Here is a 21,102-nt window from a genome sequence, read left to right as displayed (position 1 = left end):
TTTCCTTTACCTTAATTTCTTTTACCATTTATTTATTTATGGTTATCAATGCCAATATTCACGAGCTATATATTGAAAAGGTTTATAATATTCTAAAAAAGAAAAGTTGCAAGGTCTCTTTATTTTTCTTGTATATACAGTGCTTTTCATCAAGAAAATCTTATGGATTTTTCTTTATTTTTCCGACATAGCAGCATTGCAGTCTCTTTTTGGATAGAGTTTATGAAATGAGCTATTCAATTAATTTGCGACATATTATGAATAACAATATAATTCAAAAATTTGAAAAAATTTAAATATAAAAAAATAAATGTTTTCTCAGAAGACAGCTTCTAGCTAAGCCTGCCGATTACTTGAAATTGCTAAGTGGGAACATCATTTTCAATGCTGTTTTCTTTCCTCTATTTTTTATTTTTCGAATTTTATTTATTTTCAATAAAATCTTATTATTTTAATTTTTTTAGTATCTTGAAGGATGGTATCAACATCTTTTAATGGTGGATTAAGAGAAAACTAAGAAAATGAAATCTTAAATTGAGTGAGATTTTGAGATGAATGCAGTTGAGTCTGGTAAATGTGCTTTGGGATTTTGGTATTAGTTCCTATCTAAAAGGCTTGAAAAAATATCCATACAAGGACCCATTATATACTTTAAACTTACGGTCGGCGACGTTAGATTGAGACACTCTCTTTATCTATCGCTTCTAATTTTAATTTTGATGCTGATGAGTTAGTGGGGTTTAATTCTGTATTATTACAAATCTAATGCTAAGTGTTTTAGACATTGCTAGGCTATTGAATGTCAAACTCACATTATGATTTTCTTTAGCATGATTAAGGTTTGGCCATTTGATTGTTGTTTCGATTAATTATAAGAATGTTGTATCTTGTCTTGAGATATATGAACCTTTTTCCCCCTTTCAAAGATGCAAGATACACAAATTCAACCTAAATGCTTAATTTACGCTGTAGATTGATGCACCTATAGGTCTCAGACTCTTATCCACTAAAAGTAAACACCAGCTCTATCCTTCTATTTTTTATATTTTAATGACACTTTGTAGAAATTAACTTGGTCATTATTTTTGTTTCTATATTTTCTTCCATTTATGGGGTACAACTGGCATGGATCAACTATTAATCTCAAAGCTAGGATCCACCACGCACAAGCCTAAAAAGTGCAAATTAAACCAAATATTTCAAGAAAAAATATTGTATATACATAAAACATGTTGAGAAAAATTGTGTTTAATTCAGTTTATTTTAAAAAATAATTGCTTTTTTTAATAATTTTTTAAGATAGTTTTTCAAAAAATAAATAAACATTTCCCAAAATATAATTGCATTCAATATGTACTACATATTTTCTGAATGTCGTCTTCAATCAATATATATATTTTCTCTTTTGTGGACATTGGCACAGTGAATATATACTCATTGAACACAAATCAATGAATCGATCCCGTACATTCGATTTTTTTTACACAAAAAAGGAAAGAAATATATGACACAATTTAAGAAGATCCGCAGTATGCACTGCAATAGACTAACTAGTCAAATTGCCATGGTTAGAATCCTTTCCCTTAACTTCCCATTAAAGTGAACTAAATGAAGTTGAAGTAATTTAACAATGGTTTATGGTACAAGTTTAATAATGTATGATATGTCACATAGCATAACCAACCTGGACGGAAAAGGGAAACTTAGTTAATCAATTCAAACTTTGCATCATCTGAAATTTGAGTTGAAGGTTGAGGTTTTGCAGAAAGGTACATGGAATTGTCTACTAGTACTACAAAACAAAGCTCAAGTGGGCTCCCTATTTTCTGGGATTCTTAATCTCCACCATTGACCCATAATTTGCAACAATATAATTCAACCCAATAAAACACACATATATAAAGATTGATGGAAAACTCCACCTAACTGAAATACATATATATCCCTCAATACATGAATAATAGCCCGAACGCCCCCACAAAGCTGCATAATTTGCGTGTATATATGGTGTCACGTATGCTTGTCGCTGTTTAACATGCGAAAAGGTTAACTGTCCAAGTTTTCTATTCATTTTGATGTATGTGTTTAGGTTTCCTAAGATGATGGCAGGTTGAGATAATGCATGAAAAGAATTATTACTTGCCTAATGTTTGATAAATCAAATCAAGATAAAGGGGGGTTCATTATTAATTCAAGCAAGACATGAGACATGGACCAGGATAGTGTTTGGTAGGGAGCAAAAGATTGTATGAGAGTTCGTATGGTATCAGCCGACAGAGATGCATGGCTGTTATGTGATAAAATGTTGTGAGAGTGTATTTATGATGAGAAAATGGAAAATTGAAGCCATGTGCGAATGGACAGACACAGAGATTTGAAGAGTAGATAGCTATATATAGAGTTAGATGTAGCTGGGAATGAGCATGTGATCAAAAGGGGTAGGCTATAATGCTGGCAAAGATTGAAGTCAAGATGGCGGTTATTGGGAGCACTGAGAAAGACATGTGGTGGAATCATCAATATCCTTATCATTTTCATGTTGATTAAATTATGTGTGTGTGCAAATAATTGTGCTGCCATCAGTGAAACAATCCTTGGTGCTTCATTTTTGTCTACCTACGAAAACTGTACATGCCTAAGAAAATTGTTCAATATGACCACATTCAATTGCTATTTAATGGGCTTCTTGAGAAAATAATCATTTTTTTTTTTTGTAAATTATGAGAAAAAAAAGCCCAAATTTGATGAAAAGCAAAAAAAGAAAGGAAATGGCGTCGCCCGGACTCGAACCGGAGACCTTCAGTGTGTTAGACTGACGTGATAACCAACTACACCACGACACCTTGATGGTCTTGTTTTTGAGAGTTTACATTTATTAATAAAATAATATTTAGAAGTTGCAAACGTTTTTATGTGACACGGGGGGTGACGAAGAAGCTAAGAGGTAGAAGAATGCTCCATTCAGCTGCATTCCCGGCACCGTACAGTTCGGTGCCGGTTCTCACTCGCGCACACACGTGTCGCTCTCTTGCAATTGTCGTTCATTGTCATTCTTCTTTCGTTTCGCGGCTCGGGTTCCGGCAAGTCCTCGGGAACCGGGGCGCCGTGCGCGGCGGAGGGTTTGTCGCCGCCGCCAGAAAGAATAAAAGGCACGGCAGCGCTGGGTTCGTGGGAATGGAGGATGATATCGACGATGACGAGGACGATTTTGATGATGAATACGATGAAGGTGAAGAAGATGATGAGGGTATGCTTCCGTTGGAGAAGATGGATAAATGGTTCAAGAAGAGGCCAAAGGGTTTTGGTGAAGGAAAAGTTTATGACACTTCGGTTGAGGATAAGCTGCTTGACGAAATGCGGCAAAGTAGAATAGCTCAGGCTGAAAATTTGAAGAAGCTTAAGAGCAACCCTGGGAAGCATGCTTCCAACACAAGTGATCAAAAGAGGAAAGGTTAACCGATAAAAAAAAAATTTAATTAATTTTTGTTTTTGGGTTTTACCGTGTTCCAAATAGGTCAAAGTTGATTCCTTTAAGCTTTGTTCAGGGAAGGAAAGTGTTTGAGGGGTAAGGAGCGTTAATGAAAAATCTTCCAGTTTGGGGACATCAAAATATGAGTTTAGGATGATTTTGTAGGTTTTATAAAACGTGTGTTAGGCTTTTGGATGAATATGAAAGCAATGTCTCAAACTATTGATATGCAAAGCTTTTACTTTTCATTGAATTTTGACTATATCTGCTGCCATGGAACTTAGCAGAGGCAGAAGTCTTTCCAATTGGAGTTCGAGTGCGCTTGGTGAATCTACCGAAGAAAAAGAACATCCATAGGGACCTGAAATCTGCTTTGCAAGGGATTCCGGGCATAGTTAATATAGTCCCAGCTGTTACTGGGAACAAGAAGACAAGGGACCCAATCTGCAAGGGTTTTGCTTTTATTGATTTCAGGCATGAAGAAGATGCAGTTAGGTGTGTTCTAACCTCAATCTTCTGCTTGCTTCCAAAACCCAACCCCAAGAAAAATAATAATGAAAAGTAGGGGAAGAGTAAGTTTAGTCTCATGCAGTGCGTGACATTGTTGTAATGAGACATATGTCTGGATAGAGATTTTTTCATGAATTTTGAGCCTTTTCACGCAGAGGACTCTAATCCTACTTAAAAGTACCCCCTTTTATTTTTCATCGTGAAAATCTGTGAAAGTAGTAAAAGATAGTTTGCTTCACTTGGATAATTGATTCAAGCTTTTTCATTCTAAAGTGAGACGAGTGCATATGTGTAGCATAGGAATCTTTTCAATTTTGATTATTCTGGTTTTGTTATTGAATGAGTTTGCTGCTGGTACACAATGTTTGAGTTGTTTTTACTGTGCTAGTATCTCACTCACTCCATTCTTGTCTTCTATCACACTCTCAGGTTTGTAGAGTTATACAGTGGACAAACTATCACTTTTGGTAAAATTCAGAAGCAGATAAAATGTGAGCTTCTAAATGCCGAGTCTTCCTCTTCTTCTCTGAACTTAAGCGAAAGCCTCGGTGCTCCTCCAGAGCTCATGGGCTCTGCCTTCGTAGACGATTCTAATGAGGATTCTAATATAGATGATTCTGCCCTCAGTTCCTGGGTTGGGACTAATTCAGATGATTTGGATGGCCTGGAAAATGAGGTGTATTATGGAGAAGAACAGGAAGATGATGGAGATAATCAAGGGTCTGTCACTGATTTGAGGGTGGATAGTGATGATAGTGCGGAAATGAGGATTGATCATGAAATTAATTTGCCTACATCGGAGCAGGTTGACAGAAACCCCCCAGCTGAGCAGAAGTCATCAGCCAAGGTTAAACAAGAGAATGCACGTAAGAAAAAATCAACTTCCAAAGAGAAAGCAAAAAAGGTTTTAGATGTTCCTGGATCTGCAAAAAGGTGATTTCCCTGTGGATTTTACACTGCTTTAGCATACTTTGCAGGGTTTGTGTTCTTTTCTCATGTAAACTTCTTTGATTCTGGTGCAGGTTAAAGATCAGGGAGAAGGCTGTATTAAGTGATGTTTTCTCCAAGTATGGATTAAAAACATCCCTTGCTTCAAAAGATAAATAGTAAATTGCTAATGAGCTTAAATTGCCGAAGTCTAAACCATCACGTTACATGCAATGTGGACTTTCCAGTTGGCCATGGAGCCCTGTTTTTGATGTTTTTGATTCAGTGTACACTCAAATTGTAGGGTAGGAGTATTATAAAAAAAAATGGCATCCTATATTATTAATTTTATGAATATCAGAGCATTCTTTCGTAGTGTTCTCAATTCATGGGTAGGAATTGGAGTGTTTATTCATTTTTGAGTTTAAATGTAAAGAAGTATTAGTAAATTATTCAAGTTTTACTATTTAAATATTTAGTCAAATTATTTGTTTATTCAAATGGATAAGTTTTTGCTTAAATTAATAGTTTAATTATAAACGTAAGTTAAATTTAAGTTTCATTTGTTGGCCATTAATAATAAAATTATATAAATGAGTACCGAACGTTGAAAATTTTTAACTAATAATATTTAGATATGTGTTTAAATAATATATTTATTTAATAATAAAGTATTATATTTATATTAAAATTAAACAAATTAAAATTTAAAAATAAAATAAAATATTTTATTAATATATTTATTATTTTCTTAATTTTATTATTATATTAATATATTATATTATAAATTTTTTATTTATAATAAATTGTATTATATTTAAAATTAAAAATATTTATACATGCGTCTAAATAATAAATTTATTCAATAATAAATTATTATATTTACTAGATTTAAACAAGTTAAATAATAATTAAGTATTTGAACAAAAATAAAATACAATCAAAATTAAATAAATTAAAAGATAAAAATGAAATAACATTATATTAATATATTTTTTATATTCTTAATTTTATTATTATTAATATTTAATTATTTAATTATTATATTGATATATTATATTATAATTTTTTTATTTATAATAAATAAAAATTGTTTAAATATGAATTATATTTTATTTAAAATTAAAAATTTATAAAAAATAATAAAAATAAAATAAAAAATTTAATATAATAATATCATGTAATAAATAATATAATTTTAAATAAATTATATATAATAATATTTTTTTAACTTGATACGTGACTCTTTTTTATTGATATATATTTTTTTGAGTACAGTCTAATAAAAAAAATTTAAAATACCACAGCACATACATTTAAGTTTACAAATAATTTGTATTAATATATTATTATATTTTGGTTCTTATTTATCTAGCCTAAGAAAGAAGAAGAAATTTGTTTAAATTTATCTATTAAAAGTTTAAGAACACATTAATTGGTATTTTTTCACTAATATGCTTTTATTCATATCCAGCATTTATTGTCAAAAGAAAATTTACTAACAAAAGATACATTAGGAAGCTTAACAATTAAACTTTAATAAGATGAATATATTTCATGGTTTGTGTAATTTCTTCTCTTTTAAAATAACTAAATAGGAGTAGAGGTAGTAAATAATTGTGGCTTGGTTGGTGAAATTATATCTCTTCTTACTAAAGCGTGTTGTTAAAGTACATTTTATTTTTGTGGATGATAGTAATACAAAGGATATCAAAATTATTAATCTTGATACTTTTCACTTCAAAGGGAAATTTTGTCGAGAGAAGTAGAAAAAATATTAATTATTGAAGAATTTAAGTATATTTGCGTTAAAAATACATGAAATTTTTAAAAATAATTTCACGAGATATAGTTGAGACATAAAAATGAATTTTCAAAAGATTTTCTGCATTGTTTTTCTAATATACAATGAGTCAATATATACATTGGTATTTTATGGAAGAAAAATGTTCGTACAATTTTTTTTTAATTGTGAATATCACAATTTTTTACTTTATTTTTTTTTTCTATTATTCACTTTATCTTTTGGTATAAAAACTTTGGCTAAAAATATTATTACTGATATCACTTTAAGACAAATGCAACTTAATATCTTAGGTATATTGGTCAATTTTTTAAAAAATTATTAAAAATATAACAATACTCTTTTTTTATGATTTTTAACGTATTCTTCACATGTTTATTAATTTTTTAGTTAATATCATTAAAATATTAACCCTTACTTTAATTTTTAAAAGTTCCATTTGTACTAATAAATTTTTAAATTTGTTAACTAACTAATAAGTTTGTTTATTTATTTAGATTATGTTAATAAATATATTTGTTTAATAATTAAAAATAATAATTTTAAGGCGGTAGAGTAATTCAGTTTTTTGGAGTTAAACAGACAAGGTGGAAGGAAGGTTGAAGTTTCTTGAGAACTGTGAAACACACAGAGCGCAAGAAGAAGATGAATATTACGATCAAGAGAGGACTCGTAAGCTTAACGAACAGAGCCTCGTGTTATTCCTTGCGTCGCTTGTTCTGTTCCCGCACTGCTGCTGACGTGGACATCCCCACTTTGCTTCAGCCCAGAGTAGTAATATACGACGGCGTTTGCCGCCTCTGCCACCGAGGTATCTTCGTTATTCACCACCGTTACTCTCTTTCCACCGTTGCCTTTTTAAGATATATCTAAAATGCGTGACCACGATTGTTCTAGATCTTTCTTGAATCTCCTTGTGCTTCTTTCCATACTATTGTGCAATGGATTTTTCTTTGTGCGTTTTTATTCCTTTGGATTTTTCAGCATTTTGTTTCTTTCCTGGCATCACTTAATGGTTACTCTTCTGTGCTTTCAATAATGGTTTAATTTATATTATTTGTTGAGGATGTGTTCAGTTGTGTGAAGGAAATTAGGAAACTGCCTCTGTAATGTTGAATCTTTGATTCATGTTTATGCATAGTTTTAATTTCTGTAAAATCTGTAATTGGCATTTTACTGGGATATAATATAATTTTTATTGATGTTTTTAAAATATGGCATTGCTGGTATGCCAATGATTTTTGTATCTGTGCCAAAAAAAGTATGGGCAGAAAACAAGAACTAATTTCACTTTATTATGTTCTGGAGAATAGATTGAGTTATCATAGCTTATTCTGTTTAATCCTTTTAATTATCCTATTCCATTGTTTCATACATTGTTCCAGGTTTCTTTTATTTTTTTATATATTCCGTTTAATATCAGAGTAAAAATTTTAGTATATAACCTTGTTTTCGGTATTACATGTTTGACAATTCTCCACTGATAGGAGTAAAATGGGTAATCAGAGCAGATAAGGACAGAAAGATCAAATTCTGTTGCGTTCAGTCTAATACTGCTGGGCCTTACTTGAGAGCTTGTGGTCTTGAACAAGAGGATGTCCTCCGTCGCTTTTTGTTCGTTGAAGGCCTGAATGTATACTCGCAGGGATCTACTGGTTAGAATTCTTGCTCATTTGATTTACTTCAGTGGTATCCATTCTGTTGCTTTGCATTCTATTTTACTGCATAACTTTGGTTTGGGCATGCTTATGGACACATAAAGTTCTTAACATAATCTAGTAGATCTCTAGTAACATAGGAAGGAACAATCTGAGATGTTTAGGTCTTTGCACATGGATACTAAATATTGCTAATTCAATTTTGCATTGATAAATTTGTTACTATGTTGAATTGATCAAGTCAGAAATGTTCCACAATGTGTAGAAAGAGTGGCCTAATGCAAATGAGGCTCCTGCCATTGGGTGTAGTCTGGAGAATGTGAAATCTCTCAGATGTAAGCAGCCTTATATACTGTGTTTAAAACTAAAGCATGCTTGGAGTTATGGCATTGAATCTAATGATACTAATGAATCTAGAATTAAGAACAGTTTTCTTGGAATCAAGATTAAATTCTGGTTTTGAAGTGGATAGGCAATTTAGATCTGTGAAAGAATAGACATAGTTATTTAATTTTCAAAATAATATCTAACTGAACTGTAAAGCATTTTGTTTTGTTGGAACCAACTCAAGTCGGAATTGTGGTTCACATTCTTTTGTCCAAAGTAAAATTCCAAATATTGATGACAATTCTCATCTTCAAGTACTTTTATCAGTTTATGGACTCTCACTTTTACTCTCCACCTTGGAACATTTTAAAAGTTGTATTTGTTTCTCAAAACTTGTAAGTTTACTGGTAAAGTCCATATTCTGCCATGTTGTATGATGAGCAAGCTCTTAATGTAAATGTAGTGACCTTGCCAATGGCATCTGCATCATGTTTAGGATTCATTTCAGAATGAATATTTAAATTAATATACAACACAGATGAGCATTTGTCAATTATATTTTCACCATTCTCTTCTGCTTTCCATGTGATGCTGTGTGCCAATCTCATTGTAACTTGTGATTCTGCAGCTGCATTGCGAGTACTGTCATACTTGCCACTACCTTACTCTGCTTTAAGCTCACTCTGGGTGATTCCAACTCCACTCAGGGATGCTGTCTATGATTACGTGGCAAAACAAAGATATGAATGGTTTGGTAAGGCTGAAGAATGTTTGGTTTTGAAAGAGAAAGAGCTACTCGAGCGTTTCATAGATAGGGATGAAATTTTGAGTCAAGGTCAAGATTCATAGTTTTTTAGCTGCTACTTCAAGCTATCAGCCACAATTTTCACTTACTGTTCAGCTTCTTCTTTTCTGCTATCTGGTTGTCTTTTCTACAGCGCTAGATTGTAAATTTGAAGTGTTTCCACAAACAGCGTCCTTAACCTAAAATCACTCACCCCTCTTTCAAATTACAATTTTTTCAGTATATTTTGGAATGCCATTCTTGAGAATTACATAAATAGCAATATGGAGTGTAGATATGTCATTCCTCATAACTGCAGCTTTTTAGATGTTGTGTCACAAATTGATACAAATGGTGTTATTCATATACCACATTTTAATGCTTCATTTTACACCTTTTGCTTCAGGGAGAAAAAAGGAGAATGTTGTAACTTGTACCGCACCAAAAGGGCATAGTTGTAGAATTTGATGTTTGAAATATGAAATAGCATTACTCTATTTTATCCAAATGCAAAATTGCAGCGAAAGCAATCTGCATCAAGAACAAGACGCATGTTTGAAGGAGTTATGGTGTCAAACTAAATGATGCACCGGGTAAGTTTGATCCTTCATTTCACGTATTTTCAACCGTTATAACCCGTTATTTTACATGTGTTGTTTCGTATAAAATATGGAAAAAGTAATTGAAATATAGTTTTCGTTATTACAAAAGATAACTAATAACATTTTTAATAATTGTAAAAGTATAGTCCAACAGAGCAAACAAGCTACCCAATGAAGATAGCTAGCAATAGAAATCTTAAACGAGACAGCAATTGGTAGAAGTCCGAGTTTACTTGGAACATGCACTTCTATCACAAAATTTGTTTCCAACACAAAACTATGTGCAGTTCACGAAAGATCGCACTAAACACCAACTATTATCAAAATCAACTATTTCTCACCAGAGTTTCAGTGGCACTCAAATATTAATTACTGAAGAATTGAAGTATATCTTTAAAATGAGCATAAATTTTAAGATATTACTACTTTTGATCTTTTTTATAAGAAATAAAAAATTAAATTTTTAAAACTAAAAAGAACAATTAAGTCACTTATATTTTTTATAAATATTAATTTTATTTCAAAAATATTTATGATATTAAATATTGTAGTTAATAATTTATACAATTAATAATATTAATAAAAGAAGAGTATAAAAGAAATTTAACAATTAATGTTTATTGAATTTATCATTTGGTTCTTATAATAAGATTAAGAAAATACTCTATTTTATTTTTTATAAAAAAGATCAGAAGGAGTATTTTATTTTTTTTATCTAATCAAATAGTATTTTTTTAATATTAGAAATGAATTTGAATTGGAATTATTAAAAAAATAAGACACATAAATATTAATTTTACTGTTTCTCTTTCTGTTCGGTCAATTTACTTGATTGTACCACCACTAAAAGTGTCGTATACTTTAAGAATAAAGGAGCTAAATAACGAATATCACATAAATAATTATCGACAATAATGAGGATAAATAAGGAATAATATAAACAATAGTAGTGTCTTTTTTTCTTTTTCTTTTTTTTCAGTTTTGCAAGTTATTTTTTTCCTCTACTTTCTTTATACTCTTAAATTATGCAAGACTTTATAATCTTATTTATTTCTCTTTTATTTTGATATTTTCTTTTTACATGCCAAACATGGTATTATTATTTTATATTGTAATGAAATATTAATATATACCCTTTTATATGTTTAAAATTATGTCCTGTATAAGTATGTGCCTTGCAAGGGTTGATTGAGTTAAAAATTAAAAGATTATGTTTCTGGAATGGTTGGAATATATGGAGTGATTGAGAATAAATTAAAAATTTTATATAAATATTAGTAGATTTTTAATTTAATTAGATAATTATTTAATATTATATATTGAACTTTATTATGCATAGACCTGATTTATTGACTGAAATCAATTTGTTCATAATCGAATTTAGTTAAAATGATATATCATGAAATTTGACCTAACTCAATTCATTATATTTTAATCATATAAAGTGTTTTTCTTTTTTTTTTTGGGTCATTCTGGACCAACTTAAATAGTGAACACTTCTAGTGGTGAGAGATAAAACATGCATATCACTATTATTGTTTTATGTTAAGTGAGTCATTTTATTAAAAAATATATTAAGTATGTGATTCATATGGAAATATAAGAGAATTTTGTCACTGTATCATTTATATTTATTATATTTATTTTTTATAATAATTAAATATTTTTATTTGATTAAATTCATTTCTCTTTCCCTCTATATATGTAGACATATAAACTATTCTTGAAAATAGTTGAGATGAAAATGAAAATAAACTTATTGTAGGGTAAAAGTGAAAATAAAAGGAAGGTAAAAAAAATTAAAAGTATTTTATTTTCTTTATAACAAACTTTATGAATCATTTTTATAACAGTGAATACGCTGATGTTTGTTTTCAATGAAAAAAAATAGTCATTAATTTTTTTCCATTGATTTAATTAATTTTTACCTAATAAAAATTAAATTATTGATATTAGAAGTGCAGGTTTATGTTAATAATATTATATATCACCCTAATAAATGATTTTATTAATAAAAGAAATTTATATATATTACTGGTGCATTTTATGAATATTATAATATTAACATAAATTTATATTATCTGTATTAATAATAATTTAATTTCTATTGAACATAAATTATATTAATAGTGACAAATTTAATGACTAACTTTTTTCCCCCATTTCAAAGATGCAGGATACACATAAATTATATTAATTTACGCTGCAGATTGATGCATCCATAGGTCCCAAACTGTTGTCCACTAAAAGTAAACACCAGCTCTATCCTTCTATTTTATACATTTTAATGAAATCAACTCTACACTTTGTAGAATATAACTTGGCATTATTTTTGCTTCTATATTTTCTCCCATTTATGTGGGACAACTGGCATTGATCAACTATTAATCTCAAGCTAGGATCCACCGTGCACAAGCCTAAAAAGTGCAAAACCAAATCTTTCAAGAAAATGTAATTTTGATTATTTTCTCTTTTGTGGGCATTGTTACAGTGAAAATGTAACTTAATGAACACAAATCAATGAATCGATCTCATACCTTTGATTTTTTTTACACAAAAAAGGAAAGAAATATATGGCACAAAATCTGAGAAGATTCGCAGAATGGTTAGAATCCTTTTCCTTAACTTCCCATTAAAGTGAACTAAATTTTAAACTGAAGTGATAACCCAAGATCCAGATATTATGCAATTTTGGTGAGAATTGCGCATTGCAGTATATTTTCACTTAAGCCAATTTTTTTGTTTAAGCGAAATTTGAAGTAAATTCACTTAAACTCAGAAAAAGGCTTAAGCAATAGGTTTGAAAATGCACCCAAGCGAGCTACAAGAAACTAGAAACAAGTCTCGCATAAGCCCAGAATTATGCTTAAGCAATTTGTATTTAGCTTAAGCCCGTCCAAACAAAAACAATTAAACTTAAGCAAAAATGGACTAGAGAGACATGTATTTCAATCACTCTTTTTGCTTTAGCGGATTATAAAGCGCTTAAGCTATTTTGGATTCGCTTAAGCTTTGACAAGTTATTTTGATTAATATTAAGCGAATTTGAGGCAAAGAGCAATAGTTTCAGGCATACAAAATGGCTTAAGCAAAAATGAATTGGCTTAAGCGAATGGTAGCAGGGCTTGAGCCCAAAATTTAATTTCCCTGCGAATGAAGATCCACTTAAGTGGTTTCCTGAGTTTAAGCGAATATATCAGAAATTGCAAAAATTATGCAGAAATAGACAATATGCAATAAAATGGCTTAAGCAAATGGTAGCAAGGCTTGAGCTCAGAATTTAATCCCCCACTTTATCAAGATTCGCTTAAGAGATTTCATGAGCTTAAACGAATAAATAAGAAAATTGCAAACATTATGCAGAAACAAACAACATGCAAGGGGGGCCAAATACACTGGATTACATCAGTTTTTCAATTTACAACTTCCACCAAAAACAGTTTATAAATATAAATTTAGCTTAGAAACAAAAGAACTTTTGCCAATTGCGTAATCAAATTTGATCAAAGATTTAAGCATTGGTATCATCAAGTTGTTCCTACAAAATTAAAAGAGATATAAGAAGACATATAATGAACAAGAATGGATGGAAAAAAAAAAACAAGAATGGATGGAAGTTGAATAGTCTTACCTTCAATAAATTTGTGAAACTTAATTGATTGACTAATGTTTAAGGGGAATCATAATATCGAGGTGCTGAATAATGTACTTGAAATGAATCATAGAGCTTGGTTGATATTCCTTAAACATTTAATGATAGTGAAATTTATGATATGGTTATAATAAGGAAGTTAGAATAAATGCATTAATTAACAATAAAAGTCATTATAACAAAGTACTTGAGATGCTGATTGACCTAAAGTCAGAGTTTTGTTCTCTTTTTTTCCTGCTTGTAGCTCAATTCAACCTTTGAATCTTTTACACCCTTTCCTCTTGGTAGTAGGTATATGCTTGAATCCTTTAGGTTGTGTACCATGAATATTGACCTTATTTACTCCATCATTGCTATTATTGTCATTATCTCGTGGTTGTAAGCGAATCTTTGTGATTTAACTGATTAAAGTATTAATATTATCATCTATTAATTGACAATATTCTTCTGAACTATAAACCTCAGAGGCCAACCTAATCATTTTACATGCTAGGTGTCGGTATCTGTGTGTAGTACTCAATTTAAGATCTCCTTCCACTTGTATTTCTTTTACATTGTGAATAATATCACAACGTTCTTGTGTTGTTCATCTCTTTAGTATGTATTTGTCAGTAACAACCTTTACATCATTGGCTTCAAACATTTTTAAAGCATGACAATAAAGTATGCCAAATGTTTCAAACTTTTTACAAGAGCAATTGATAGTATTTGAGGAACGATCAAATGTAATTATCCATGATTTTTGTTGATTGACTTTAGTAATTACATATTCAATCAAAGGGGGAGTTGCAATCCTTTGTGATATGCAACAAGCCAAGAATTGAACAAACTCTTGTTGAAATAAATTATACATTGTATGTGTGTAAATCTTGGCCATTTGTATTAGTATTGGTAATACATCATATCGTAACATGGCTAGTTTATGACGGGAGTCATACTCACACTTGAGCTCGTTGTAACGTTTGTCATCAACCACCTATTTAAAGTGTTCAAAAAATTACTTGATGTCAACACCAAGACTTATACATGCCTTGAAGTCATAATTTAAACTTTCAGTTAACTGAGTACTACACATTTCAAGTGTTAAACAATCCTTGAGATAACATGATGTCCATTTCTCCTTTATAGAATATAGTGAAGTAATCCGAGTATGTTCTTTGACATTGTATTCTGTAATCAATTTTATCCAAGCCTTAAAATATCAAAGTCATATATGCATCTTTTCAAATATCTTAAGAAATGATTCCCCTTTTTCATCAAATTGCCTAAATGCTTTATGCCATTTTGCATTAAGTGTCACATGCATAATGCATGATGTGTCTTAGGCATTACTTAGAGAAGTGCATTCGCCATTGCTTGATCTTGGTCTATAAATAGAGTTTGAGGTTTTTTGTTATTGTGTGCTTCCAAGAAAGTCTCGAACAACTATTGAAATGATTCAGCTGTTTCATCATACAATAAGACTGCGTTAAAGATAATAACGCCTCTATAATGGTTAAAATCGGAAAACAATGCTAGAGGTCTGTTAGCTCGATTGGTGCAATATGTAGTGTCTAGCGATACAACTTCACCAAAAAATCCATAATCAATTACCATCTTTGCATCCGCCTAAAAAACATTTGTGATTTACTCCTCTGCATCCATTTAGTACGCATGAAAAAAAGATGGGTTGTCTACTAATTGTCGTTGGAAGTATTGCATTAGACAATCGACTTTTCCATATATCATTCCCCTTTGTCTCTTTGCCTTCAAGTAATTTTTTGTGTCCAGGCAAGTATACCCAACATTAGCTTGGTGTCTGGCAAGTGTGCTCATTAGTTGAAATGATGTCTTTTGTCGCAATCCAGATGCCTCAGCCAAATCAATGAGAAGCAAACATGTGTGTTGTTTTTGGCAATTGCAATGGGTGATTATGCTCTTCAACAAATTGATGAATGTCATATTTATTATTGTTTGTCAAAGACAATGCTATTCTTGCAAGACATTCAGTTCTAGTTTTTGGTCGATGTTTTGTCACTTGTGGATTCCTTTTATCTTGTTTTCAATGCCCCTCTTTGGAACAAACATATTTGCAATCTGTAATGACACCATCTACCTTTCGCTTGTTAAAGTATTGTTTCCTCACTCTAAATCCTATTAGCCTTCCATATTCACACTAAAATTACCATGCTTGTTCAAGACTCTCAAACTCTAACCCGATACTTGGTTTCCTTGGGATATCCATCTTTGTGACTATCTCTTTACTCCAATAGCATAACAATAAAGATGAGTTGTATTGATTTTTGTATTTTTAATTTAAAAAATTTATGGAGTTAAAGTGTACCTTATTTACGCTTTTATCTCTTTGAAAATGATGTTTGCCAAAAGGTTGCCCAAAATGGCGAGCAAATGCTATGAACTTTTCAAAGAATTTCCTCACTAATGAACTTCCTTTATCAAAGCTTCTGAGAATATCATCTAGTCAGTGTTTCATTAGTTACAAGATTAGGGAAAGCCTCTTTCTTCAAAAAAATGTCACCACACATATATTTGGCGCTAATTATTCTGGAAAACTCGCTTAAGCTCATATTCGCTTGATAATTCGCTTAAGCGTTACATTTCGCTTAAGTGAATTATTCGCTTAAGCGAAATTGACGACTGTTGATTTTTCATAAAATTGAATCTTCTTTCATTTGCATGCTTTACTTCTCTGTCTACTCACTTTAGCTGAGCAAACCCCTGTCCTCTATTCCAAAGCTTCAAAGCCTTCAGAAAATTGTTTCCTCTGGTACAAACCCTAAACCCTAAACTATTGTATCTCTGATGTTACTCTGTTTGATTTACATTGCCTCCATTGTGTTGTGGGGTCTACCCCTTTGTTGAACTTGTGAACTTTTGCATGGGTTTATAACCCTTAAGAAAATTTTATATTGTAATAGATACATTTTTAAACTTTTATTTTGATGTTGGGCTGATTGAAAACATTTTTGCTAGATAAAATGTCACTTTGACCTTACCTTGATGTCTGTCTGTAATTTTTGCTTAAGCTAAAATGAGTCGCTTAAGCAACTAAATATGAATGAGAAGACAAAGGGTGACATAATTTTGCTTAAGTGAGACTATAGGCTTAAGCAAGTTTTACTGAAATTTCTCTTCTGGTTTGGGTTGCAGGATGGCACCAAAAAAATTCATTCCTCAAAGAAAGAGGCAAAGACCAGAAGTTGGCCAAACTTCACAGCAGCATGATGAACCTATTGATCAACAAGAACATTCACTAGCTGAAACTTAAACACAAATAGATCACAGGATAAACATAGGTTCAAAACCAGGGCCAAAGCTCAGAGATTTCTTGACTTACAGGCTAGGGAATTGCTACCTGAGAGGTTGGTGGCCTTAGAAGAAGGAGAGTATGAAGAATTTATGCAAGAGATTAGGAGAAGAAAATGAGAATTCTTGACAAATCTCTCCAACCAAATTAATGAGGTAATCGTCAAAGAGTTTTATGCAAATGCGTGGCCATTAATACCAGACAGTTAGAAAGAAGATCTTGAGTTCGAAGGCACCCAGTTGTTTATGATAGAGATACAATTTCAGCCTTGTTAGACAACTCTTTGACCTTGGAAGAAGGGGAGCTATATTAATACCAGCAATGCTGAAAGTGATTCTCAGGTTTTTTGGATCATAGGATAGTTGAGACCTTATGCATCCCTAGAAAATCATATGAAATAAATGCAATCAGGAAGCCAATGAGGCTCAAAAGACAATCTCTGAATATTTTGCCCCAAATCTGTACATCATTTCTCTTTGCTAACATAGTCCTAACCACACACACCTCAGATCTTCAGATGGCTTGAGCATATCTCATATACAGTATCATGCAAGGGTTATCCGTTGACATAGCAGCAGTCATTTCAAATGAGCTACACCAATTTATAATTTCTAACACTTCCACTTCTATATTAACAACAAAACCTTTGAAATTTCCAGCACCCTAACCACACACACCTCAGATCTTCAGATGCCTCAAGCATATCTCATATATAGTATCATGCAAGGGTTATCCGTTGACATAGCAGCAGTCATTTCAAATGAGCTACACCAATTTATAATTTCTAACACTTCCACTACTATATTAGCAACAAAACCTTTGAAATTTCTAGCACCCATCACTGCTTTATGTGCTTCTCAAAGCATTACCATTCCAAAGAGCTCCCCTCAAACTATTAGTTGAAGAAATCAATCAATTCCCAGTTCATCAGAAATTATTGCACCAATCTATTGGAACAGCCTGCAGGACCTTCCTCTCAACCCTCCTCATTTGTACCACTTACATTACAGCTAACACAACCATTCATGCCTGACATGCAACAAACAGATTCAAGTGTCCTACACCATCTAACCCACATAGAGCAACAATTAGCAACAACCCATCGCGCTTACACTCAGCTGAACGAGTCCTTCTATAGGTAAGCCCTTCTCTCATTTAATATTTTAATATATCTAATCAATTATGCAATCATTCATGCTTGAACTTCTCTTTCTACAGGTTCACTCTACATCAACATCATGGTGAGCCATATGCTTTTCCATGGCCCATACCAGAGCTTTTTGCAGCGATTGTATCGTGGCCTAGAGTCAACCCTACCTTTTCAACTCCAGAAAAAACTCCACAAGATCATGTATCACATCCAGACGAAGGAGCCAATGAGGACATTGACGATCATCAAAGGGGAGATGTACAATAAAGTCAAAACTTAGAGGAAGAAGGGGACATGATGAGGGAGATGGACCACAACCAATGCAAGAGGAGGACAATATAGAAGACTCATGATTAGAATTAGAATTTTATTGTAATGGATATAAATGACCCATTATTTTCTGTTATGTAATGGATTTTTTTTTTCAATGCTGAATTCTATAGTTTTTCATTGATGGATTTTAATATTTATCCACAATCGTGCCTTATATTATAAACTGTTTTTGGTGGAAGATGTAAATTGAAAAACTCATGTAATCCAGTATATTTGGCCCATTTGCATGCTGTCTATTTCTGCATAATGTTTGTAATTTCTTATTTATTTGCTTAAGCTTATGAAATTGCTTAAGCGGATCTTGATATGTTGGGGAATTAAATTTTGGGCTTAAGCCCTGCTATCATTCGTTTAAGCCAATTAATTTTTGCTTAAGTCATTTTGTTGCATGCTATCTTTCTGCATAATTTTTTCAATTTATGATATATTCGCTTAAGCTCAGGAAATTGCTTAAGCAGATCTTCATTCATTAGGGAATTAAATTCTGGGCTCAAGCCTTCCTATCATTTGCTTAAATCAATTCATTTTCACTTAAGTCATTTTGTATGTCTGAAACCATTGCTCTCTGCCTCAAATTCGCTTAATATTACTTAAAATCGCTTGTCAAGGCTTAAGCGAATCCAAAATAGCTTAAGCAATTTACAATCCGCTGAAGCAAAAAGAGTGATTGAAATACATGTCTCTTTGGTCTAATTTTGCTTAAGTTTAATTATTTTTCCTTGGACGGGCTTAAGCTAAATACAAATCACTTAAGCGCAATTCTGGACTTAAGCGAGACATGTTTCTGGTTTCTTGTGGCTCACTTGGGCGCGTTTTCAAGCCTTTTTCTAAGCTTAAGTGAATTTGCTCCAAATTTTGCTTAAGCAAAAAAATCGTCTTAAGCAAAAATTCACTGTAGGGCGCAATTCCTATCAAAACTACAGATGATCTTTGGGCTATCAAAATGGAGACTTACCTATGGGCTTTAGATCTTTAGGAAGCTATTGAAGAGGATTATAAAGTTCTTCTATTGCTGCATGATCCTACCATAGCCCAAATAAAAAGTCACAAGGAGAGAAAAACACGAAAGGTAAAGGCAAAATCATGTCTTTTTGTTGGTGTTTCAACAACTATCTTTACTGGAATCATGACTTTAAAATAGCAAAGGCAATCAGGGATTATCTTAAGAAAAAATATGTTAGGAATGAAAGAATTTGAGATATGCAAGTGTTGAATTTGATGAGAGGATTTAAACTCCAAAGAATGAAAAAGTCTGAGACAATCAAAGTATACTCAAACAGATGGCTTGACATAGCCAACAAAGTAAGAATACTAGGTACTGATTTTTTTGATTCTAGAATTATTGAAAAAATTCTTGTAACAGTGCTTGAAAGATTTGATATTACAATCACCACCTTAGAGAATATCAAATACTTGTCCAAAATCACACTGGTGGAACTCTTAAATGCCTTACAAGCATAAGAGCAAAGGCGTGCAATGAGACAAGAAAGTACTATTGAGGGAGCCTTACATATCACGCATCATGAAAGTGCAAGATACAACAAAAAGAAATCTTATCCTCCATGTCATCATTGTGGAAAAATGGTCATCCTCCTTTCAAATGTTGGAGAAGACCAAATGCACAATGCAGTAAATGCAAGCAAATAGGACATGAAGAAGTTATATGCAAAAATCAAAACCAGCACCAAGATGAAGAGACTAAGATTGCTCATCACGAGGAAGAAGGTCATTTATTTGTTGCTACTTGCCTCTCTGACTTTAAAGCAAATGAAGGTTGGCTAATTGATAGTAGTTGTATTAATCACATGACTAATAACAGAAAAATCTTTAAAGATTTGATGCCAACTAATGTCACTAAATTCAAAATAGGTAATGGTGATTTCATCCCAGCCAAAGGAAAAGGAACAATTGCAATAGCAAACTATTCAGGCGTGAAGTTAATTCATGATGTTCTTTGAGTTCTTAAAATTGACCAAAATTTGTTAAGTGTTGGTCAACTGATTGAAGGGAGATTCAAAGTTATTTTTGAAGATAAATATTGTTTGATTAAAGATGAAGTTGGTCAAGATATTTTTAAAGTAAAAAAAATAAAACAAAATTTTTTTACACTGAATCTATCGAAGGAGGAGCAAACAGCTTTCTCATGCAAAAAAAATACCACAACATTTCATCCTAATACCTTGAGTGTTGAAAGTAAGTTTTCTAGTTTCATCCATAATGCAAATGAAAGACATCCCAAGATTGCAAAGAGAGTGGTTAAATATTTCAAAGACACTCGTAACTCAAACATCAACTTTAAAAGGAGTGAAAAATTCAAGTTGACTTATTTTTCTAACAGTGATCTAAGTGACTTAGTTAATTAATTCTCTTTTCTATGGCAAAAGAATATTTTATTTTATTCTAATTTGAAGCAGAAAGAGAACACAAAATTCTTGTTGACAACAAATTCACTTTCTGTTAGCAAATTCAAACTGTAGAAAGATAAAATTTATAGTTCAAAAAGTAAAGAGGAGTGTTAACAATATACTTTTGAAACTGCTATCAGTTATTTTCTGTTATTTAAGTTTATTATATTAATA

General features: G+C 31.5%; 2 protein-coding genes and 1 non-coding gene across 4 annotated transcripts; 2 read left to right on the top strand and 1 right to left on the bottom strand.

The window, feature by feature from the left end:
- Positions 1-2,769: 2,769 nt before the first annotated feature.
- Positions 2,770-2,843, bottom strand: TRNAV-AAC. The gene has a single exon. It is a non-coding gene; the product is annotated as a tRNA-Val (tRNA).
- An 89-nt stretch (positions 2,844-2,932) lies between these two features.
- Positions 2,933-5,402, top strand: LOC113869547. Of its 2 annotated transcripts, none has more exons than XM_027505921.1 (4): positions 2,933-3,451; positions 3,757-3,964; positions 4,409-4,912; positions 5,002-5,402. In XM_027505921.1, exons 1-4 carry the CDS (start codon positions 2,953-2,955, stop codon positions 5,084-5,086), a joined length of 1,296 nt encoding a protein of 431 aa, XP_027361722.1. In that variant the 5' UTR covers positions 2,933-2,952; the 3' UTR covers positions 5,087-5,402. The 2 variants fall into 2 exon arrangements, with proteins under 2 accessions (XP_027361722.1, XP_027361723.1); XM_027505922.1 differs by having other exon boundaries at positions 2,933-3,433; positions 5,002-5,129.
- Positions 5,403-7,355: 1,953 nt separating this feature from the next.
- LOC113870415 (uncharacterized protein YuxK) lies at positions 7,356-9,544 on the top strand. The gene is made up of 3 exons (XM_027507005.1): positions 7,356-7,521; positions 8,198-8,365; positions 9,324-9,544. Exons 1-3 carry the CDS (start codon positions 7,356-7,358, stop codon positions 9,542-9,544), a joined length of 555 nt encoding a protein of 184 aa, XP_027362806.1.
- Positions 9,545-21,102: the final 11,558 nt, after the last annotated feature.

The sequence above is a fragment of the Abrus precatorius genome, unplaced genomic scaffold (genome assembly GCF_003935025.1).
Source record: "Abrus precatorius isolate BTA unplaced genomic scaffold, Abrus_2018 Scaffold6, whole genome shotgun sequence".
NCBI lineage: Eukaryota > Viridiplantae > Streptophyta > Magnoliopsida > Fabales > Fabaceae > Abrus > Abrus precatorius.
Note: the sequence above shows the minus strand (reverse complement) of the source record. Positions and strands in the feature narration are given on the sequence as shown.